Genomic DNA, 25,591 nt, shown 5'->3' with positions numbered 1-25,591 from the left:
TAGGGAGACCACACATAACTGACGAATCCAACTCTCTTGACCAGGCAACTTCTGCATGAACATTCCGTCAATAGTTGCTGATTATTGAACAGTTTCAGCATTTGTGTTTTGAATGTTTATGCAATAACATTGGGAATTGCAGAATTTTGACAGAGAGGCAAAGGTGACATGCTTCCATGCTGAATTGATGAGTGACCTAGAGGGAGGTTGATGATATTGCGGTGTTTAGCTCCTTACTCGCAAGGTTTGCTCGTCTCTGCGCTGAACTGAGGCTGTGGCCTGCAACTAATGGGCTCCTGGATCCCCTGTGACCAGCTTCATGGCTGTGAACTCACTTTTGTGAACTTTAGTTCTGAATGTCATTTGCTTACTTCTTATTGTTCGCATGATTTTTCTTTTCTTTTGCACATTTGGTGTTTGACTGCCTTCTTTTTCAAAGCGTTCTATTAGGTTTCTTTGTTTTGTGGCTGCCTGTAAGGAGACGAGTCTCAAAGTAGTATCTAGTATACATACTTTGATAATAAATGTACTTTGAACTTTGATGCAATTGTCCTTGTCCTTCCTCATGATCAAGGTCACAAGTCTGGAAGAGGCTGTTGGAGGAGGTTTAAGGAACTGGTACAACACATCTTGCAAAAACATATTTTCTGTCCACAATGCACCAGTGATGATGTTATAACCAACTGATCCATTTATTTGCACCACTATGTCCTGAATAATGCTCAGGTCACTGACCAAATGCTGTGGTGTTGAAACCCCAACTCTCCTTGCATAATGCTCCTTCCTTCTGTCCTGTACTGTTGAGGAAAAAGAGGAGAGAGGACCTATTTACAACAGTCACTGGTCAAAGGTGAGAGATACAGATTTCAAGATAGAGGATGCAAGGACAAACTCTGTTTTATACATAGAATTAATATTTGTTGCAATGGCACAAACCAAACAGAAATGATTGCCTGCAAAGGAAATGGGAGTGTTTTGCAGAGCTATGGGACTAATTCAAAGGATTCAAATTACATTTATTATCAATGCATACAGTAAACAACCCAGAGATTTGACCCCTCCACAGACAGCAACAAAACAAAGAAAGAAAATAATGGAAAACTGTTTAAAAAATTGCTCAAATGGCAATAAAATCATCAACCTCCGTGCAAAAAAATTACTCAAATGGCAACAAGAACATCAAACCCTCTCCAACCAAAAAAACACATCGCGCAAACGGCAACAAGGAAGAACAAGCAAAAACACAGAATATAAAACGCAAAATCGAAGAGCCCATATTCAGTACAGCTCAGTGTTCATTGTCTGCAGGCTGCCCCAACTCAACAGCACCAGAAAACACATCATAATGTGAACTAGTCCAATCCAGGACTAATGCAATTGTTCCAATAGAAACTGACTAAACATGATGAAAAAAAGGATGCTATTCGAATAACGAATTTATCAGTTTGAATCAATCCATCTTGTTGATTATAGTATAAAGATTACATTACGTTTACTTGTTATTAAGAGATTCTGTAAAGATATTCATTCTAAGTACATTTGCTTATCCCTTTTATCATCTTACTGCCTGTATCTAATTGAAATCTCCCTGAATTCATGGTTGGCCCATCCAAAACTGGATTCTAATAATGATATAAAAATTATTTGTATAGATTTAGTGCTATACATTAATTTTTAAAAATCTATTCCTTTACTTTAAAAACTGTGACTCATATGCTTTGTAATACTGTATTTTTTTCTTACTTTGCAAAACTATGCTTGGTGAAATTAATATTCAGAAATTGCAAACATGAAATCAAAACAGTACTTTTGCAACTTAACTGTTTCCCTGGCCTAATATTGCACTCCAGACTTTTAAAGACAATTTCCACCCATATAATGCTGAACATCATTGGAACATCTAACAGCACAGGGATTGAGGGCAATAAGCAGAAAATTGTTGTGGCAATGGGAAATGTGTCGTGCACAGTTGAAGACAGAAGTTTACATACACCTTAGCCAAATACATTTAAACTCAGTTTTTCACAATTCCTGACATTTAATCCTAGAAAACATTCCCTGTCTTAGGTCAGTTAGGATCACTACTTTATTTTAAGGATGTGAAATGTCAGAATAATAGTAGGGAGATTGATTTATTTCAGCTTTTATTTCTTTCATTACATTCCGAGTGGGTTTATAAGTTAACATACACTTTGTTAGTATTTGGTAGCATTGCCTTTAAATTGTTTAACTTGGGTCAAACGTTTCGGGTAGCCTTCCACAAGCTTCTCACAGTAAGTTGCTGGAATTTTGCTCCATTCCTCTAGACAGAACTGGTGTAACTGAGTCAGGTTTGTAGGACTCTTTGCTCGCACATGCTTTTTCAGTTCTGCCCACAAATTTTCTATCAGATTGAAGTCAGAAAATTATGTCAAGTCTGGTTCATCCTTGGGAGCAATTTCCAGACGCCTGTAAGTACCACGTTCATCTGTACAAACAATAGTACGCAAGTATAAACACAATTGGACCACACCACCATCATACCGCTCAGGAAGGAGACGCATTCTGTCTCCTAGAGATGAACGTACTTTGGCGTGAAAAGTGCAAATCAATCCCAGAACAAGAGCAAAGGACCTTGTGAAGATGCTGGAGGAAACGGGGGGGTGTGTGTGTGTGTGTGCGTGTGTGCGTGTATGTCTCCACAGTAAAACGAGTCCTATATCCTGAAAGACTGCTCAGAAGCCACTACTCCAACAGTTTGCAAATGCACAGGCGGACAAAGATCTTACTTTTTGGAGAAATGTCCTCTGGTCTGATGAAACAAAAATTGAACTGTTTAACCATAATGACCATCGTTATGTTTTGAGGAAAAAGGGTGAGGCTTGCAAGCCGAATAACACCATCCCAACTGTGAAGCATGGGGGTAGCAGCATCATGTTGTGGGGGTGCTTTGCTGCAGGAGGGCCTGGTGCACTTCACAAAATAGATGGCACCATGAGGAAGGAAAATTATGTGGAAATATTGAAGCAACATCTCAAGACATCAGCCAGGAAGTTAAGGCTGGGTCACAAATGGGTCTTCCAAATGGACAATGACCCCAAGCATGCCTCCAAAGTTGTGGCAAAATTGCTTAAGGACATCAAAGTCAAGGTATTGAAGCGGCCATCACAAAGCCCAGACCTCAATCCAATAGAAAATTTGTGAGCAGAACTGAAAAAGCGTGTGTGAGCAAGTAGGCCTACAAACCTGACACAGTTACACCAGTTCTCTCTGGAGGAATGGAACAAAATTCCAGCAACTTACTGTGAGAAGCTTGTGGAAGGCTAACTAAAACGTTTGACCCAAGTTAAACAATTTAAAGGCAATGCTACCAAATACTAACAAAGTGTATGTAAACTTATAAACCCACTGGGAAAGTGATGAAAGAAATAAAAGCTGAAATAAATCATTCTCTCTACTATTATTCTGACATTTCACATTCTTAAAATAAAGTAGTGATCCTAACTAATCTAAGACAGGGAATGTTTTCTAGGATTAAATGTCAGGAATTGTGAAACACTGAGTTTAAATGTATTCGGCTAAGATGTATGTAAACTTCTGACTTCAACTGTATATCTGTCTCAACAATACCCCTCTTCTTAACACAATGTCAACGCAGAATGAAAGGCAGGGTGTGAAAGCATTTGATCTTCAGTGCTAACCACACTGAACAAGTTTGAAATATGCTGCTGCCATCACTCCAGCTAACTGGTGTGAGACAATAATGGACTCCCCCAACAACATGGCAGTCAAATCCTGTAGAATATTATACAGGTCGGACTGAGTTGTCAATCAACATTGTCTGACCAGGCCAAAGATTTCTAAAATACAAATGACATTTATAACCCTTTTTTTAAAAAGAATAATCATATTGCTTTCACAAATCGTAATGTTTTAACCCAGAAGTACTATTACAATCAGTCTATTTTTGGAACTGTAAAATAAATACTGCAACACAGCCAACTATGGAACATAACAATCCTACCACATCAAAGAGAAGAGCCAACTGTTCACAAGCAGAGAAAGTATGATTCAGTTTTATTCTTTGACTTATCATGCTATAACAAGTACATTATAAATCCCATTTATTTTACTGATTAAGGACTTGCAGTGGTTCCTAAACCCAATATTATTTTAAGTATAATAAATTTTTGGATTAGAGTAGATTAAGTTCTGACAGCAGAATCTTAACAAACAATGACTGAACTCGTTTAGTGCAGGTACATAGCTAGTATAAAGCACTTTACAAAATATATTCAAAATTACATATACATCATTTGCAGAAATGTACTGAATCAGTTAGAATGTAACAATTGCTTTTTGTCGAAAGCACCTGCTCAGCAAGATACCCAATGTTATTAACTTCAAGATTAATTAGTGGACGTTGCACATTATTCCAATGTTTCAGAGATAAAGATAGCAGCTCCTAACCACCTCACTGGTAATCTGCCACCGAGATGCCACATGGCCAAAGGGTGGTGCTATTTGAAGAAGATCCATTTGTGATAAACCTTCACAGTTTAGCTTTGCCAGGATGAAGTTGTAGATTCTGAAGCTTCATGGCCAGTCCCATGTTACCAGCAATTTTCAGTTTCCCCTGGAAGAAGGCCTGGACAGAAAAATTATACTTTAGAATAAATCATTATTACTTAAATTAGAGCACTACAATTAAATACTTCTCCATACTTCACAATGAGTGCATATAATCCATGCATTCCCAAATTCAGGAGAATAGAATAGACATTAAATATTGATCAATAACTGAAGTGCAACTATAGCGAGAGCATTTGCTTTTCTCATCTTGATCCCAACCACACTTACTGTCTCTTTGAAAATATAAATCGTTAGTCTTCCTTAAAACTTTACACTTTAAAATGCTTAAAAAATCTCTATAATCATTTTAGCACTTGTTAAAAATGACCTCATTCAAGAATTGACAAAATGGAAATACAAAGAGCCAGCACCACACGTGATATATCACGTAAAGCCAAAATTACATTCAAATCTGGTAGCAACAGAGGAAGAACTCAGCAGTTCAGGCAGAATCAGGAAGATTAAAATACATGAAGGGAAAAGAGCAGAGAAGAGCAACAAGTATGGAAAATACAGCTGCAATGTACTACTATTTATAACTGAATTCTCTGGCCTTGGGGATCTTCATAATCAGACTTTCCACTGCACTTTGACCTGTATGCTGTCCGTGGACATTGGTGATCACTACTGAACACTGTACTCAAGCTGAAGTTTCACAGCACAGCAACGTTAGACTTGCAATCTCTTATTCTGGCAATGAACTTGGACAGGGTACCGAATCTATAAATTTCTCCAAATCTCCCTCAGCATATCAACTGGACAGCTTGTTTCATTAACTAAAGATATTCCTTATCCTTTCCTCACAATTTTAGGGACGTACAATCAATTCTGATCTTGGGTACTCTCCTGTGAGGAGTTTGTGCTTTAATACATAATATATCACACACATTCCCTCTCAATGTAATCTCAGTTTATTATCACATGAGGTTTGGATTGACCAATGCATATCAATCAAATATGCAAATTATAAACTATAGAGCTCTTATTACAAATCATTCAGACACTTTCCTCAGCCAAACATCATGCCCTAGCATCACCTGCTTCTCTGTTTCAGGTAAATATTTATCAATCTGCATAGTTTAACTGGAATACCAACTTTTTAAATTTTTGTGGTAGTCTTTCACACATCACCACTGTCAAAAGCTTTCTGAAAGTTTATATTAGAAAGATTTCAACATCTATTTGTGTAATTTCCTTAAAACAAAATCAGTGTGATTGGTGAGATCACATCTATAAATACTTTCTCCTTTAAATACCAGAACTACCTTCTCTAAAACAGAATCCCACTACCACCTCCTCTAGAATGAATGAATGCTAAAATATTTAATGTAGGTACACCATTAACTTCTTGACTACTGAATACTTATACAAAATTATCTTTACATATGCTAATTATATTTTGGTTAACGAATTTCAACTCGATTTAAATGAATTTTATAATTGTTTATCAAATAACAGAAGAATTGATTGCAATTAGTTCTCATGGCAATAACTATATTTTTAATGAACGAAGACAAATACATATAACAGGTCTTGTAGTTTTAGTTTTTGGTCTTGTTTTGTCTGGTGGATTTGGAGCTCCTTTCCAGGGAAAGCGCTAAGACGGTAGCGTGACATTAATACGCAGCAGCCTCTCTGGACTCTGGATTGGGGATTGCCAAACGTTATCTCATTTTTTAACTGCATTGCATTTGTGGTTTCTAAATGACAATAAATTGAATCTGAATCTTTCACTGTGTTAAGTCCTTTACATCAGCGATGTAACTTACATTACTTGTAATGTAGCTACGATTGTGGCACAGGCTAATGTGGATCTAACCTGCACACAGCACTGCACCACAAAGGGAGAACTCGGTTAGAAATTGGTACAGATATTGTGGGAGGACAGATTAAGAAAATAATGTTCATTAGTTTAAAAAAAAGTGTTTTCCTTCAATTAACACATGAACCTTGCATACATTTAACTGTAGACGTGCAGTAGCCTCCACACAGTTTTGAAGAAGAAGAATAGCCCTTAACTCGGCAGGGGAGTTATCGGGGCACCGTCATGACAGTGTTTCCGTAGCAAGCTATTCTTGTTTTTACGAGGCCGAGTTGCTAGCTCGACATTCAACCCGACTTGGATTCGAACTCGGGAACCTTCGCTCCGGAGTCCGGCGCTGATATAATTGCGCCACCAAGCAGGACATACAGTTTTGAGAGGGTCTTGAACTCACAACTGTGTGACTCTAGAGGTGGGTGTCTTATCACTCCTGTTCCCATGTCCTGCCAACTGTATATTTTGAATTATTTGTTGGCTCCTGTTATGTTTCTTACTGTTTAATAGATGAAATACACTATATATCCTAGCAATAAACCTAGCAATTATAGGCCTGTCAGTTTGACGTCAGTGGTGGGTAAATTAATAGCAAGTATTCTTAGAGATGGTATATATAATTATCTGGATAGACAGGGTCTGATTAGGAACAGTCAACATGGATTTGTGCATGGAAGGTCATGTTTGACAAATCTTATTGAATTTTTTGAAGAGGTTACGAGAAAAGTTGACAAGGGTGAAGCAGTGGATGTTGTCTCTATGGACTTCAGTAAGGCCTTTGACAAGGTTCCGCACGGAAGGTTAGTTAGGAAGGTTCAATTATTAGGTATTAATATTGAAGTAGTAAAACGGATTCAACAGTGACTGGATGGGAGATGCCAGAGAGTAGTGGTGGGTAACTGTTTGTCAGGTTGGAGGCCAGTGACTAGTGGTGTGCCTCAGGGATCTGTACTGTGTCCAATGTTGTTTGTCATATACATTAATGATCTGGATGATGGGGTGGTATATTTAATTAGTAAGTATGCAGATGATACTAAGGTAGGTGGTGTTGTGGATAATGAAGTAGATATTCAAAGTTTGCAAAGAGATTTAGGCCAGTTAGAAGAGTGGGCTGAGTGATGGAAGATGGAGTTTAATGCTGTTAAGTGTGAGGTAGGAGTTTGGTAGGAATAATCCAAATAGGACATACATGGTAAATGGTAGGGCATTGAAGAATGCAGTAGAACAGAGTGATCTAGGAATAATGGTGCATAGTTCCCTGAAGGTGGAATCTCATGTGGATAGGGTGGTGAAGAAAGCTTTTGGTATGTTGGCCTTTATAAATCAGAGCATTGAGTATAGGAGTTGGGATGTAATGTTAAAATTGTACAAGGCATTGGTACGGCCGAATTCGGAGTATTGTGTACAGTTCTGGTCACTGAATTATAGGAAAGATGTCAACAAAATAGAGAGAGTACAGAGAAATTTACTAGAATGTAACCTGGGTTTCAGCACCTAAGTTACAGGGAAAGGGTGAACAAGTTAGGTCTTTATTCTTTGGAGCGTAGAAGGTTGAGGGGGGACTTGATAGAGGTATTTAAAATTATGAGGGGGATAGATAGAGTTGACGTGGATAGGCTTTTTCCATTGAGAGTAGGGGAGATTCAAAAAAGAGGACATGACTTAAGAGTTAGGGGGGCAAAAGTTTAAGGGTAACATGAGGGAGAATTTCTTTACTCAGAGAGTGGTAGCTGTGTAGAACGAGCTTCCAGTAGAAGTGGTAGAGGCAGGTTCAGTATTGTCATTTAAAGTAAAATTGGATAGGTATATGGACAGGAAAGGAATGGAGGGTTATGGACTGAGTGCGGGTCAGTGGAATTAGGTGAGAGTAAGCGTTCGCCACGAACTAGAAGGGCCGAGATGGCCTGTTTCCATGCTGTAATTGTTATATGGTTTATATGGGTATATCAGATGGATCAAACTTGACCAGTCAAGCAAGTTACTGACAGTGCACTTTGGTAACCCAGTTCCTATGGTGTTTACTTCCGAACACTTAAATACTGAGATCATGCCAGGGAAGTTTTTGAAACTAAATTCCTAAAATTGTATAATTTACGTAATGACTAACAAAAAAAGCCTAAAATTCTTATGTGTTGATTCTTAATATATTCAAGATTCGGCTGTAAGTATATCAAGAAATGAAATCTACCATAACTTAAAGTGCAAGGCAATGTTTATTGTTTATTTAGTAGATACTCATATTTAAATCCATACAACAAAAACATGATGAAATTTATCACACACAAAATCCCAACTAAATACCAAACTGACAATGATTCAGCATACCTGAAACAATTTATAAGGCAGTAGATAAATACAAGCCTTGCACTTTAAGTTATGGCAGATCTCAATTCACAAACACAGTGTGGTCTGTATCTCAGTCTGGTGCTGAGGACGACAGAGCTGAGGTCATTTCTTGGAAGTGAGATCCTGCTGAGTGGTACATGGATAAAAAGTGACTTAGATGAAATCTGGATAAGGTAGGGTGCTCTTATGGTGGGAAAGAGGGTTGGGGAATGGAAACCACAGGTCTTATTCCAACTTTCTCTCAGATGCAGGAGGTGTTTACCAATATGAGAGAAAATATTCTACAGTTTCTAGTCTTTGCAAGTGAGCTGCAGTTTCAAGTGAATAGCAGCAAAAATGAGAATTTAATGCAAGTTATTTTTCCAGTAAGTATATCATGTTGATGCAATGTCTGCATTTTGTTTCCATTATTCATTTTGCTCCCATTATTTACTTTGCTACAGCAGGTGTTAAAGGCAATATAGTGAAATGAAGGAAAGAGGCACTGAGCCAGACTTTGCCGTTGGAAAAAAAGCAAGCATGACATTTAATACATTCAACCCTCTGTTTAACATTAAACTTCTAAGCAGAAACTACTCACAGTCTGGGGATTCATCTTGCCAGTCATCAAAGCTAACAAATCATTATCAGACATGGTTATGGTGCAATCAGCTTTCTTCTCTATAGAAAGGGAAAAGTAGTTCAGAGAACTTATATGTAACACCATCAAAATACATTTTGAATTCTTTCATTACACATTAAATTGCAGTCCTGTCCCAATATTGTCAAAACCACTGATGATATGATTTATATCTTGACAGTAAATGTCAGCAATCTCACAATTAAATTTCTTCTGGTATAGACCAATATAAATGTTTTTAAAACTTTTTTTTAAATAGTGCAAAGGTTTTTCCCCCAAATCCCACATTAACTGCACCTTGTCCTTTCAAGAAGTCTGCTGACTACTGATAAGCTTAGGTGGCCGATTTCTACAGTGGGACCTTAAGTTTAGTTATCCAGGACTACTGCCAAAAGAAACCTCATTTTGTTGCTCTAAAGTTATAGATCTGCAAGATTTAATTGTGCTACTTTATTTATTTTAATTTCTTTTAATCTGTCAAGAAAATAAAGGACTGAAATGTGTGAGTAGTGATTCCAAAAGGAATACTGATTTTAGCCACCTGTAGGTAATTATACTGAGTCAGATATTTGGCCTTACCAGCCTGCCACATTATTTAATAAGCTCTACTTAAACTTCGCTTTTCCTCTCATGGAGTCTCTTAGCTGCCAAAAATTTTGCTCAATGTCTAAACCTCAGTAATCTCCTCGTTACTTGACTTCTAATAAGTGATCTGTTTGAAATAGATTCAAAATGTGCATCTGAAGAAATAACCTATTTTTGAAACATAGAAGACATATCAAAATCTCAGTAAAATGCAATTCAAAGTCTGTATCTAACCAAATTGTAAGAAAAAGACATTAATTTTAAGAGACAATTGTTGACTTGCTCCAAATTCTGAAGTGTTAGCTCTCTCTGCTTCATGTATAAATAAATTGAATGGCATGAAATCCATTGTGTACAATTGACCAATTCAAATGAAATTCACCAAGTTTCAGCTGTATGCTTCATGAAAAAAAAGTACTTTACCCTTGACCTCTATACTGAATCTTTCTTGAACCTGAATAATTGTTCAGTTCATTGTTCCAGTATACTTTCTTACTTTGTTGATTAGATCTTGTTTTGTCTTTTTAACTATTTTTCTATTGGATGGGTTAAGAAATGTATGGTTGCCTGCTTTCTTCACCCAAATGGCCAGAAGGAAGTTCTGCGTTGCCTCCCCCTCACTCTTCCTGCAACTTGGCACCCAGATTAAATTGGAAAAGCCAAGTACAAATAACTCTACTGAGCAGTTGCAAGAATCTTTCAGTTATTAAATGCCTGCACTGAAATCCCTAAAGCTTTCCTTGTACTTAACTTCTATTAGTTCACAACTGCAGCCTGCTGCCAAATACAGACATTCAAACAAAACCCTATGCTATTAAACTGGCTTATTGCATCTTTTATATAATCTGTATGGCAATGGGAGCTATAGAATGCTACTATGTAAACCACTTGCATGTCTCCTTCAATAAACCACAATGAGCAAAATATAATAGAAATAAAATATGCTCCTAGACCACAGTGTGTTATTAGCAGGTTGATGCTTCCTTTTTATTACTATTGAAGGGCAAAAACACAATATCTGTGTGTATCAGAGAAGAAAATTTATGGTACCAGAATTGAAGTCCACAGATCCTTTTCCATTCTTGACATCCACCACCCAGAGGCCTTCTTTGCCATCTGGGCCATCTTTAACTTTAAAAGCAAATACTCCTCCAATTTTCTTCACGAACATCTCTCCTTCCTAGGGGAAAGTCAAATCAGATATAGGAAATTCATTCAGCTCTGTTCAAATGAAGATTATTCATAGACAATATATTCCAAGTGATATGCATCAAGCCAGTCTGAAATCTAACAGCTCTAATGACATGGGTTTGACGCTGATATCCTGTTTGAATGAAATATACATATTCTCCCAGTGACACCCTGGGGTGCTCCTGTGTCTTTCCATCTCCCAAAGACATGCAGATCAGTACATTAATTGCCATTGTAAATTGCCCTGAATGTGCAGATGACTGGTAGAATCTGGAAGCCGGTGAGAATGAGGAAAAAATAAAGTGGGTTTAGAACAGGAGTAATGTACATTACTGTGCAAAAGTCTTAGGCACATTTATATAGCTAGGGTGCCAAAGACTTTTTGCATTGTACCGTATTATTTGTCAACACAGAGCAGAGAGTGAACTTGTAAATCTAGCGGGAGCAATAGATGTTAAGAATGATGAGCGCGGAATGCCACAGGAGGGGTGGCAGAGGAGGAGTTCCAGGGTGGGGGTGTAGACAAATCCAGCCCTGAAACTCCAGGCAATGTCATTTGATTTCAAACAATTGGTTTATTGATCATTATAGAATATCTCTCCAGTGCTTCCTGCTCCCTTCCCTCTCTTCACAACCATGATTCCCCTCTGCCTGCCCCCTTCCTATTCTCAGTCCTCAGTGGAGAGCCATATCTGAATCAGGTTTGTCATCACTCATATATGTTATGAAATTTGTTTTTTTCATGGCAGTACAGTGCAATACATAAAATTACTACAGTACTGTGCAAAAGTCTTAGGTACTGTAGCTAGCTATTTCAGGGTAAAGTGACCACAAGCTGGTGCTCTGCTTAATGGGGAAAGGCATATGAAAAAATAACTCCAAGACTGTAAACTTTTTTAATGTGAGCAGGAAACTACATGTACAAAAAGATTTTTTTAAAAAGTTTTCAAAAATGCAACAAGGGGGAGGATTTGTCAACTAAAGCAAAGCACATAAATTAAAAACAAATGTTTACTGCCCAGAGGTTTAGATGAAAGAAAACTGTAAATTGTTACAATATGGCAATAACCAAATTTCAAAGCACTATTTTAACGAGCTACCTATGCTGACATCCTCCAAGAGGTATTCAGGCAGCACACTGTCTAGTTTTATGCTGATCCACAATCAACTATTCTGCTCGCACTAAAAAGATAAAAGGACCAGAACTGTAGACAGGTTGTTTAAACATCTGGTTTGAAGCAGTAATAAATGTGAATTTATAGCTGCACTCAGTAGCTGTCATGGTGTATGGTTTCCCAGTACATATATCATGAAGTAATTTACTACAGCTCCAAGCTCATATTTGAAATGAACAAGTTGTGTGCAGATTGAAGTTCCAACATGTAACCTAGAAAACAACAAATTACGAAAGAAACTCGTGATAAATGCAAGTAAAGTTACCAAATATGTTGTACAATAATTCATGAACTTGGATAAATGCAAAACATAGGAGGTGTGCAATGGGTAAAAATTCAGAGTTTTCCAACATATGGGCAAAATAACCAAGAAACTAAACTAACAAGTAATGATAATGGGGGACATAACTGATTACTGAGGATTAAATTTCATTGATGATAATTAAAAATTACTGCAATGTATTTTCCACAATGATCTCACCATAATTCTTCAACAGTTAGCTATTCAAAGAGATCTAGATTATCTGAGCACAATTACAACATTGATGCCTGAACAGAAGAAAAAGAATCTGGTGTAGGTAGCATAGACATGGTTATCCAAATAATATCCTAAACTGATATAATTTCTGATTCATAAAATTCTATATCAGAAACTAGCAAGAATACTTCTGTAGAATGCAGGACAGGAATATAGCTTCTGAAAGCACACACTGAATACACAGACAAGCCTGGCCAAGCCAACATGAAAATTACATAATTTAAAAAACACAATGATTAAGATATCACTATGACTATGGGATGGAAAAGTATCAATTGAGCTTATCATGGAAACCTGAAATAATAAAAGATATAAACAAACCAATGCACCAGAATTATACATTAAACGTACAAAATAAATACATAAATCAACTGATTCACCTGACATTCTCTCTTTTTTTTGCAAACAATGGCATAAAAAGGCAAGCAAACAAACATCAAAAAACCATCAGGATCTGCCCATTAAAAGTTCCTTTTGCTGGCTCTGATCTTGTGTCTACTAATGGTTGGACTACCCAAGGCTGTTAAAGAGTTCTGAATTCCCTCCTTCTTGCCCTTGTAAAACCTCCTCTGATGATAAACTTGCGAACTACATCCAAAAGTTTGTTCTTTGACTTGACATCCCATGATTTTAACTCTTCATACAACACTTTGATTGATTTCACAGATAAATTTTTTAAAAGTTACAAAGTCGATGTTTAAATTGAGTTTAGTTGTATAATATATAGTACACTGCTTTGCACACTCCATTAACTGAACTGATCGATTAAGGTAGTTTTACTGACTGATTTAGCAACTGCTGCACTCAATTCATGAATGACATCTGGTCTGTGCACTCCCAAGCACTTCACCATTTTCTAACTAGTGACATACTTACTAGTAAGCAATATCCCAGTTTCTCACACAAATAAACGTAACAAATACAGTACTTGTCCCCAAAAGAGTATTTAGAGCCATGTGGAAAGCAAGGCAGGTATGATGAAGAAAGGGGCAGAAGGATATATGATAGGTTAAATAATCTATTTGCCATTGTGCACTGTCCCAGACTGTTTTGTTGAAATGGCTGTTTCTGTGCTGTAATTTCTCTATGTGATTCAATACAATCCTTGTTTCCCAATTTCTTTGCCAATCAAATTACAGATCACATTACAAATCACCACTCTTCAATGAAAATTGTTTGGAAATATTCCAATTTATTCTGCACAGCACCTTTGCAATCTTAACTTTTTTTGGGGGCTAGTTTCATTCTAATTCTCAAAAATGAAAGGGACAATGTGGATTCACCGAGGAAGTAAAACCGATGTAGTTGACCAAAATAGAATGAAGTGAAGAAAGGTGCCGCAATATTATCAGGAAAAATAAAGGAGAGCCAGTAAACTTTTATGAAAGCAACAGAAATTTAATTAACCTACTCACATCGCCCTCCACAACTGCCAATTATTTCTCTAGCACTGATTAATCCATTTGGACAACTTTTGCCAGTATTTTTCTAGCAAAACATTGTGATCAGCTAAGACTGGGGACTGAATTTTAGCTAGATAGCACCAAACTGGAGAGCCCATTTCTGGGGCTGCAAAAGAAGAGTTGCTGGAAGTGTTCAACAAGGCAGGCAGTCTTGTGGAAAACTGATATTTCATATCAAGAATCCTAAATCAGAATTGGAAAATTGGGAAGACCAATGAATATTAAGTGTTAGAGTAATGCCTCTTCCACTATAACAACTAATTTTTTTCACTACCCCCTCCTCTCTCTCATTAAATTGGCCTGTAAAGTTAACGGTTTCGTCCCCCTGACAAATTTAATATTTCTAGCAATTTCTCCTCCAGTATTCAGCATCTTCAGGTTTTGGGACCTAATAGATTTGGAGCGGTTGCCTTCTGTTAAATCAAAACTGAAACAATTGCTTATTTATTTGATAAATTTATTTTCATGTGAAGTCACTTTTCCAAATTATATGCTTGATTGATTTTTACAAAGCATATGCATAGAAATAGAAAGGTAGAGATGAATTTGAATTATTTCAGAATTCAGTCAAGGTAGGATAATCCCCTTACAAGGCAATATTTATAATATTCATATTTCAAACTACTAAAATAAGAATATGTAGATTCTCTACGGACCAACCCGTTACATAGAACAGAACTCTGTGTTCTGAGGTGGAAGGTGTCCAGTGAAAAACTATAATAAAAGGAAATCTCAGTATTTTCAATCATACACTTGCGCTCATTTAGCCAGCCGGTGGTGTAGTGGCATCTGCACTGGAATTCAAGGCAAATGGTTTCAGGTTTGAATCTGGCTGACTCCTTGCATGCTTTCCACCTGTGCTGAGTTGAGCATCGAGCTAGCAGCTCGACCTTATAAAAAACAGAAAAAATGCTAAAGAAATGGCAATGTTGCCACTCGATAGGTCACAAGGCACAGAAAGGAACAACAACTTGATCCACAGATCCCTGAAAGTTGCCTCACAGGTAGACAGGGTAGTTAAGAAAGCTTATGGGGTGTTAGCTTTCATAAGTCGAGGGATAGAGTTTAAGAGACACGATGTAATGATGCAGCTCTATAAAACTCTAGTTAGGCCATACTTAGAGTACTGTGTCCAGTTCTGGTCGCTTCAGTATAGGAAGGATGTGGAAGCATTGGAAAGGGTACAGAGGAGATTTACCAGGATGCTGCCTGCTTTAGGGAGTATGGATTCTGATCAGAGATTAAGGGAGCTAGGGCTTTACTCTTTGGAGAGAAGGAGGATGAGAGGAGACATGATAGAGGTGTACAAGATATTAAGAGGAACAGACAGAGTGGACAGCCAGTGCCTCTTCCCCAGGGCACCACTGCTCAGTACAAGAGGACATGGCTTTAAGGTAAGGGGAGGGAAGTTCAAGGGGGATATTAGAGGAAGGTTTTTCACTCAGAGAGTGTTTGCTACGTGGAATGCACTGCCTGAGTCAGTGGTGGAGGCAGATACACTAGTAAAGTTTAAGAGACTACTAGACAGGTATATGGAGGAATTTAAGGTGGGGGGTTATATGGGAGGCAGGGTTTGAGGGTCGGCACAACATTGTGGGCTGAAGGGCCTGTAATGTGCTGTACTATTCTATGTTTTTTTTAAACTTGTGCTCATACAATCACTATACACTCCTGTGTATCTTCAGAATCAGGTTTGTTATCACCGGCATGTGTCGTGAAATTTGTTAACTTAGCAGCAGCAGTTCAATGCAATACATAATAAAGAAGGAAAAAAAACACAAAATAAAATAATAATAAATTAGTTTATGTATATTGAATAGATTAAAAATCGTGCAAAAAACCAGAAATAACATATTAAAAAAGTGAGGCAGTTTCCAAGGGTTCAATGTCCATTTGGGAATCAGACGGTGGAGGGGAAGAAGCTGTTCCTGAATCGCTGAGTGTTTGCCTTCAGGCTTCTGTACCTCTTACCTGATGGTAACAGTGAGAAAAGGGCATGGCCTGAGTGCTGAAGATCCTTAATAACAGACGCTGCTTTTAAAACAATAGCCGTTTAATACAAACTGACATTTTAAAGGATTCAGGTGAAGGTTAACATGTCACAAAAATGTAAATGCACATGAAGTTAGCTCATTACGGCTTTATGCCACGGCAGGAGTCAAATTTTATCTTACTCTGCCTGGAGTTTCAGACCACGTCACCTATAGTCTAAAGTCAGCCTGTTACCCTCTTTGGTTTTCTAATCCCCCTGTGGAGCTGGTTTTTTTCTGTGAGAGGGCTCCCAGATGCTCCCCACCACATCACTCACACTTACATTCCTTTTATATGAGCATGAACAACAGGCTTTTGGCAGGCTTTCTAATCAGGGATGACATGATTCTGTCCTCAATGCACTTTCCCATAGGAGCAAAGACGTGGGCTGATGTTTATTCCCATCCCTACTACCCTTATTCAGGGGAACTAGCAGCAAGTGGAGTTCAATCTGTTCAATTGGAGTTCAAAACCTGTACATCTATGACAAACTACTCATACTTGGCCTTTGCAAGAGGCAAACGGGGGTGGGGGGGGGAACACACAAGCCAGAAGTTGTGCTTGCTTGAAACCAATTCTGTACTTCCTGAGAAAATTGATTCAGTTAGCGTAATTTTTTAAAACTTCATTTCTTGGGATGCAGGCATCACTAGTAAGATCAGGATTTGTTGCTCATTCCTAAGTGTCCTTGAACAGAATTGCAAGCTCCAATCTTGAACCACTGCAGTTCCTGTTGAAAGTATTCTCATAATGCCATAAGGGAGGGAGTTCACAGATTTAAACCTAACAACCATGAAGACCCACGTTAGGTGTGTGATTTGTAGAATACTTCACTCATGTGAAAGCAAATCTCTCAGACAAGGAGCGTCCTGGGATTGATTCACTGTTTCTCCCAAGTTTAACATGGTTTGATAAGATGGTGATAGTGAAAACACTACAGGATTTTATGCTCCTGCTGTCAATGGCTACAGTATAAGAACAAATAAAGACATCACCAGCTTAACATTAACACTATCACTGGCTAGACAGCTCCCTAACACCAATGATAAAGCCTACATATGAACAATGACCACCGGGTGCTTCACTTCAGCACAGGCAAATAAAAACAAGATTAATCTGTGATGATCAAACATGTTGGACCATTGGGTGATCCAGCATGCCAGTGGTTAATTGAAGCTTGTTTTATCTATACCATAGTTGTGTAATACTCTTTTGATCTCAGTATGCTGAAACACTGGTTCTCAGCATACACTATAAGCCTTCAAACCTAATTAAAAAAAAACTGGATTGTAACTGATTGCATACCCTCTGGATTTGGAAATGCGTGGTTTGACAGCACCTGTCCTGACTATGTCATAGAGTCATACAGCACATCTTTCCAAAAGTGGAGCAACCAAAACTGTACACAAGGGTAAGCTAACCATAGTTCGGTAAAGCAGCAACACAGCTTCCCAACTTCTATATACTATGTCCCGACCCACTGTATAATGTAAACATGGCATATGTCTTCTTCATTACCTTATCCACTTGTGTTGCCACTTTCAGGAAACACTATGGCCCCTCTGTTCACCAGCATCGCTTAACAGTCAACCATTTACTGTACATATCCTACCCTGATTTGTCTTCTCAAAATGCATCACTGCTACTTGTTCAGATTAAATTCATTTTACCCCTCACCCTCATTGCCCAAGTCCACACATTGTTTACCCCTTTGGTGCTCAAGGAAATCCACTCTTTCCTTTTCCTCTGAATAGACTTGATGAAGACTTAAGATTCTCTTTAATCTTATCATGGCTCATTTGTGCCCTCCTTTCTTGATTTCTTTCCTATACAATATTTCTGTAGAGACTCACACACTAATAGTTGCCTATACCTGTCATGTGTTTCCTTCCTTATCCTGATCAAGCTTTCATTATGCCTTAGCTGGCTGCAGTTATAGGGTGAGATTAGACAGACTGGCTTATTCTCACTGGAATACTGGAGACTGAAACGCAACCATACAAAAGATTTACAAAATTATGAAGGGTATAAACAGAGAAGGGAGTCAGAATCTTTTTGGCCCAGGGCAAGGCAGTCTAGAACTAAACAGAAGTCCACCTGGATGACAGACATGCCCTCCTCATTACTACATCAAGGAAGTACAGGAGCGTAAAGGCACACAGCCCTGCCATCAGGTTTCAGAATGGTCCCTAAACCCATGAACACTATCTCACTACTTTTGCCCTCTTTATGCACCATGTATTTATTTTTTATCTATGTATTTCTTGTTGCAACTTATAGTATACTTTGTGTATTGCACTGTAACTGCAGCTGCAAAACAACAATTTTTATGACATTTCTCAGTGATAATAAACCTGATCCTGATCATAGTTTTAAGGTGAGGGGAAAGAATATAATATTTTCACATAAAAGATGATGAACATTTGAAATGAGCTGCCACAGGAGGTCATGGAAGCAGATACTATAACAAGATCTAAAAGGGTTTGGGACAAGTACTTGGATAGGAAATGAATAGAAGGGTACAGTTCTAATGCAGACAACTGAGATTAGCAATATAGGCATCATGGCCAGCATGGATGAGGTGGGCCAAACGGGCCTGTTTCTGGACTGTGTTATTTCCTTGAAAATTAAATCCCCCACCACTGTAACCTTGTTTCTCTTCCAACTTTCTCCAATTTGCTTACCTATTTGTATTTCTAATTCCTGCAGACTACTGAGAGGCCTTTAGTATAACCTCAGCAAAGTGACTGAACCATTCTTATTCCAAGATTCCACCCATGTGGAATCATTTGTCAATTCGTCCAGGATACCTTCTCCAAATACTGCCCTGATATACTCACACTAAGTGAAAAAAAAATCACTTTGATGCTTGATGCATTTTGAAAGCACATGACGAGGGTCACACAGATAGTTTAAAATATACAGTAGATTCCAGTTAATTGGGCAATCTATTAATCAGGGCTGCTGGTTATCTGGGACAACTCAAACGATAAACAAATAAGTCCAAGAAAATAGCTGGGATTCCCTTCATTTATTTGGGACACTATGCCATGTAATTGGGGCAGGAGACTTGCTGAACAGCTTCTAACTAGTCTCGGTCGTGTGCACTGACTGTTTGCTAGAAATAAGCAGTAGGACAATTGGGAACTGTTCTGATCACCGCAGTTTCAAGCATTCAGCCTTGGAGATGCCAGAAACAGCCGGGAGTGAAGATGAAATGATTTCACTAATTCAACAAGTTAGGAATTATGAAGAACTTGAAGGTATCTTGAATGTTACAATGAAAATGAGGATTTGGAAGATGCAATCATTGATAGCATGGTATGACGGCTGTCCATTATGTACAGTGCATGTCTATGCAGATTTTGTTCATTTACAATCATAAGAACACGGTAGATGAACTCCTCCATCAATAACTATTAGGAACAAATACACAGTTTTATAGTACTTTAGTGATATTGGCAGTGATCTAATTTGTTCTGTATTTCATTTAAATACATAATTTGATAGTTAAATGGTAGTTTGTCTTTTTATATCTTTTTCCTATTCCCATGAAACTTCAGTTAAATGGGGCAACCAATTAATTGGGCCAAAATGTACATCGGAATGTGTCCCAGTTAACTGGAATCTACTGTATAGCAATGGAATTAAATCCATAAAATAACCATACTGGAGAAAACTAGGGAGATAATCAAAAAGACACTATCTATGGTAGACTTATTAGTCACAATACCTCCTGTAAAATTTACTGCACACTGGCACAAATATTGTATATTAATAATGCTGCTCTGATGTTTCGAAGAAGCCAAATGGTAAATTCATGCTTCAATACTATAAATGTATATCAGATTATCCACAGAAGATATTGAACTAATGTTAGTGCAGAGCCATTCCACCATACTTAATGATGATTCAGCAAATCAATCTGAAAACTCCAGCAAAACTCCTGTCACCGGATGAGGGAAAAGCTGAGCAGTCTGTGGTCGACACAGCCCAGCAGAAGTGGTGCGCATGTATGAATTCTTCTTGAAGAGGTAATCAACTCTCTGAATAAAGCCTGCAGATAATATCAAGAACATTTTGTAATATCAGGAACGGCTTTTGTAAATCAGGATTCAATTGTGACCATGGATAGTGCCTGCCTGGAATTTGCACATTCTACCTGTGACCATGTGTGCTTCCTCCAGATGCTTTGCTTACCTCTTATATTACACAAACATGTGGGTCGCTTGGTTTACTGGCCACTGTAAATTGACACCAGCGTGCAGATCACTGAGTAGAATCTTGGGCAAATTGAGAGTTATAAATAAAATGGGATTAATGTAGATTAGTGAAACAGATCATGGCTGACATAGACTAAATGGGCTGAAGAGCTCATTTCTGTGCCACACCTCTCTAAGACTTCATTAATAAATGTGCTCAAAGGGCACTTAATCAAGTTGAAGCTCAAGTAATTGAAGGACAGTTTCTGAGGTGATAGTTCTGACACTGCCTGCAGGAGAAAACGGAGTCTGTGCTCACTGGCAGGCGATGTAAACTTCAGGATGTGGCTCATGGAAACCCAAAGGTCTGCTTTACTGCCATAACAATTAATTTTATCAATTAATATCTTGGCTAGTGGGTAATTGTGGCATATAGCCAATTTTCTCAGTAATATGCAGATGACATTTATCAGGCATAAAATTACAAAAAATGTTAATAAATTAAGTAAATGGAAAAATAGATTTCAATAGTGACAAAGACGATCACGTTCTGCCAACAGTAGAATGCTGGTAAATAATTTCTAAATGGTGAAAAGCTAAATCTGGTTTGAACCCAACAAAACTTAGGAATCAATAGACACGTTACTAAAATCTCACAGACTGATAAGGCTAGATGATTTCTAAAGTATGGGGGGCACTGACTTGGCTACACTTGGAGGATTTTGGGTTGCACCCTTTAGAAAGGATATATTATTTTTGAAAGGATTACCCACACAGATTGTGTAAAGTGAAACTTGGACACCCAGGTTTTAAGATAGAAGAAATTACTCAAACTTGTGATGAGAATCTTGGAATTATGTAAAATAAATTACACAATCCAGTGCTAAATGTGCAGGAATTTTGTAAATTAGGAGAAATTACACTAACCAGTGATGAGCATCCTGAAATTTTGTAAACTATGGAGTGATTTGATCCAAGTTTATAAATTACAGGGAGTACTGAAAAGCAATTTTTTTCCCCCACAGGTCAGAGAAACTATGGCTAGGATCACTGTTCTTAAAAAAACCAGGATGGTCCTATTAGCAGTGAATTTAGGAACACTTCAATATTGAAAGGATGATGGAAATTTGTGATCCTCCTCCTCAGCCTGCTGTAAATGTAAGAATGCTGCAGCATTGTTAACCAAAGGTAAACAGGCATTAAGGAAAAAAGCAGGTATACTGTAAATTCCATTTTTCAGCTGTGATTTTGCTGAGCAGCAGAACAGACTCATGAAGTGGGGTAAATATGGTAAAATATGTACCATAACAAATTCAATACATTGATTAAAGACACATTAACCCAAGCACCCTCCCAATTGATGAGTAGTAAGATTTTAATTCACAGTAGCAAAGCTTCACTCATGTTTCTTAGAGAAAAGCAAGGTAGGATATTATAATCGATAAGAATGTTGTATTTTTTTAATCATCAATTATTTTATTTTCTTAAATTATGCCTACTTTCTCTCTCCATGTAAAAGATGGACATTTCTAACCCAAACTGTTAGTCATATGGTTGATGCGTGCATACACAGACTGGTGTTAATTGCTGCTTTAAGGCATATAGCTGTTTCACTTCATTTTTGTTATGCTTTAAACTGATTCCAAAGCAGGGAAACATTACCATATAAGTACAAGCAGGAGCCTGAGAAGACATCCAGGTCTAAGGCATGTACATGCTGTATCAGTAAAATCCTGCCAACAGTTCAGATCAACAAGCAACTGCCTTGGACTTGACATCAAAGTCAAATATATTTACTTTTTTCCTATCAATAAAAATGTGTTTTCTGTCTTATTAATTAATAAAGCATTTATCATGTTGTTGCTGATCGTCTTAATGCTGAGAGTGGGAAAGGAAAAAAATATGTGGTTCTTAGGTCAATAAACTGACTGGATAATGGAACTTGAATCTTACTTGCATTTATAAAAACAGACCTTAAACTGAATGCAAAACGTTTGCAGGATGTGGTTAATATTGGTATAGCTAGCATCTAATGCCTAATATCAATTAGTCATAGTCACAGAAAGGTACAGCACAGAAACAGGCTTTTCAGCCAATCTAGTCCATGCCGAACTGTTTAAACTGCCTACTGCCATTGACCTGCAGCCTTCCATAGCCCTCCATGCACCTACCATCAATGTACCAACCCAAATTTCACTTAAATGTTGAATCAAGCTCACATGCATCACTTGCGTTGGCAGCTTGTTCCACACTCTCACCACACTGAGTGAAGAAGTCTCCCCTCATGTTCCCCTTAAACTTTTCACCTTTCACGCTTAATCCATGACCTTTAGTTGTAGTTCCACACAACCTCAGTGGAAAAAGTCTGCTTGCATTTACCCTATCTATATCAGTACTCCACTAGTCACAGGCCTCCGATCAGAGAGGCAACCATCGATCAGCACTCTCTGGCTTCTCCTACAAAGCCAATGTCTAATCCAATTTACTACCTCATGCAGAAGCTTGTCAAAGGCCTTGCTAAAGTCCATGTAGGCAACATCCACTGCCTTCCCTTCATCAACTTTCCTGGTAACGTCCTTGAAAAATTCTGTAAGATTGATTAGACACAACCTACCACACACAAAGCCATGCTGACTATCCTTAGTCAGTCCATGTCTAACCAAACGCTCATATATCTGGTACCTTACAATACCTTTTAATAACTTTCCCACTACTGATGTCAAAGTCACCATCCAGTAATTTCCTGGATTATTTTTAGAGCCTTTCTTAAACAGCAGAACAGCTTTGGCTATCCTTCAATCATTTGGTACCTCACCTGTCGCCAAGGATGATTAAAATATCTCTGCTAGGACACCGGCAATTTCTGCATTTGCCTCCAGCGGGGTCCAAAGGAACACCTTGTCAGATCCTGGGGATTTATCCACCCTAATTTGCCTCAAGACGGCAAACACCTCCTCCTCTGTAATCTGTACAGGGTCCATGAAGTTGATGGCATTTTGCCACACTTCCATAGACTATATGTCCATGTCCAGAGGAAATACTGATGCAAAAATCTCATTTAAGATCTCCCCCATCCCTTTTGGCTCCACATATGTTAAACCATCCAATCCCTGATCAGCTGCACATCCAACAGATATTTAGAGTACACATTAGTCTCACCTCTTGAAGTTTTTTCTCAATTTCTTTAAAAACAGTTTGGGCTTTGAAGCCATTAACACTGGATTCGGCACTGGTTGGAACTGCTTGGATGTGCTGGCCTCTGAAACCAAGAATAATATAAAGTGAAAGTCAATCAAAGAATTTGAGCATGTTAAGAGTTGCATTTCATTGAGATCTCCAACTTGTGCTGAGCTCTCATGTACTGTAAACATAAAATTCAATGTCAGCATCAGCACACCTGGGTCAGGGAGAGGCAATGCTTTTCTGTTAGGAGTAGAAGATAAACCGTCTTACTTACTATGTAAACATCGCCAATTGTAGTTTCAATGTTAAAGTGCCAGTACTTAAAAAACTTTCAATTATTCAAACTCACTAGGATGAATCAAGATACAAAGGCAAAGATTAAGTTCTTCCTTCCTAGACATCTTGATGTAATTCCATTATAAAGTCTCAAACACCAGATTTCACTAATACGTCATCCACTGTTAACTTAAATTTCTCACTCAGAAAATGAAATTATCAAGCTCAATATATCAAATATAAAAACAGATGTTTCACAACAGGGCAGACTTATTCAACTGCTTTCCATTTGTTAAAGGTTTAATATCTTGGCTTGAATTGAGTATTCTAACTTACAAAATTTGTAAGTTTTCTGTGTAGAGTTGGAGATGCGTACTCTTTCCTAGAAATGTTTGTAGAATTTATCAAATTACATCTTTCCAGAAAGATGCAAAAACAAATTAATTGAAATCACAAAGCTTTACTGCACATAATAATTATCGAGGGAAGGTTATATATAGCAACAGCAAGATTCATAGTTGATTGAATAATGCCGCATTATTCACAGTTGGAAATTGCACTGACACAATTGATTAGTGTTATGTATTTAGTATTTCAGTAATACATAAGTAATATTGCAAATACATTGTTTGATTAACCATTCTTTGTTTAGAACATAGAATAGTACAGCACATTACAGGCCTTACAGCACATTGTACAGCGCATTACATTTCTGTTTTTTTGCACGATTTTTAATCTATTCAATATACATAAACTAATTTATTATTATTTTATTTTGTGTTTTTTTCCTTCTATATTATGTATTGCATTGAACTGCTGCTGCTAAGTTAACAAATTTCACGACACATGCCGGTGATAACAAACCTGATTCTGAAGATACACAGGAGTGTATAGTGATTGTATGAGCACAAGTTAAAAAAACATAGAATAGCACAGCATATTACAGGCCCTTCAGCCCACAATGTTGTGCCGACCCTCAAACCCTGCCTCCCATATAACCCCCCACCTTAAATTCCTCCATATACCTGTCTAGTAGTCTCTTAAACTTTACTAGTGTATCTGCCTCCACCACTGACTCAGGCAGTGCATTCCACGTAGCAAACACTCTCTGAGTGAAAAACCTTCCTCTAATATCCCCCTTGAACTTCCCTCCCCTTACCTTAAAGCCATGTCCTCTTGTACTGAGCAGTGGTGCCCTGGGGAAGAGGCGCTGGCTGTCCACTCTGTCTGTTCCTCTTAATATCTTGTACACCTCTATCATGTCTCCTCTCATCCTCCTTCTCTCCAAAGAGTAAAGCCCTAGCTCCCTTAATCTCTGATCAGAATCCATACTCCCTAAATTAGGCAGCATCCTGGTAAATCTCCTCTGTACCCTTTCCAATGCTTCCACATCCTTCCTATACTGAGGCGACCAGAACTGGACACGGTACTCCAAGTGTGGCCTAACTGGATTATAGAGCTGCATCATTACATCGCATCTCTTAAACTCTATCCCTCGACTTATGAAAGCTAACACCCCATAAGCTTTCTTAACTACCCTATCTACCTGTGAGGC

The 25,591-nt window shown here is 38.0% G+C and overlaps 1 protein-coding gene across 1 annotated transcript in view; it reads right to left on the bottom strand.

Annotated features, from left to right (window-relative positions):
• Nucleotides 1-4,039: 4,039 nt before the first annotated feature.
• The window catches only part of scp2a (sterol carrier protein 2a), a 91,190-nt gene continuing 69,638 nt past the window's right edge, over nucleotides 4,040-25,591 (bottom strand). The window contains exons 13-16 of the mRNA XM_073063097.1: nucleotides 23,737-23,836; nucleotides 11,028-11,157; nucleotides 9,354-9,433; nucleotides 4,040-4,627 (exon numbers count right to left, since the gene is read on the bottom strand). Coding sequence (XP_072919198.1) covers nucleotides 4,532-4,627; nucleotides 9,354-9,433; nucleotides 11,028-11,157; nucleotides 23,737-23,836 — 406 coding nt within the window. The 3' untranslated portion in view covers nucleotides 4,040-4,531. The remainder of the gene's footprint in view (nucleotides 4,628-9,353; nucleotides 9,434-11,027; nucleotides 11,158-23,736; nucleotides 23,837-25,591) is intronic.

The sequence above is a fragment of the Hemitrygon akajei genome, chromosome 12, assembly GCF_048418815.1.
Source record: "Hemitrygon akajei chromosome 12, sHemAka1.3, whole genome shotgun sequence".
Taxonomy (NCBI): Eukaryota; Metazoa; Chordata; class Chondrichthyes; order Myliobatiformes; family Dasyatidae; genus Hemitrygon; species Hemitrygon akajei.
The sequence above is the reverse complement of the archived record's forward strand: the minus strand, read 5'-3'. Positions and strand labels throughout refer to the sequence as shown.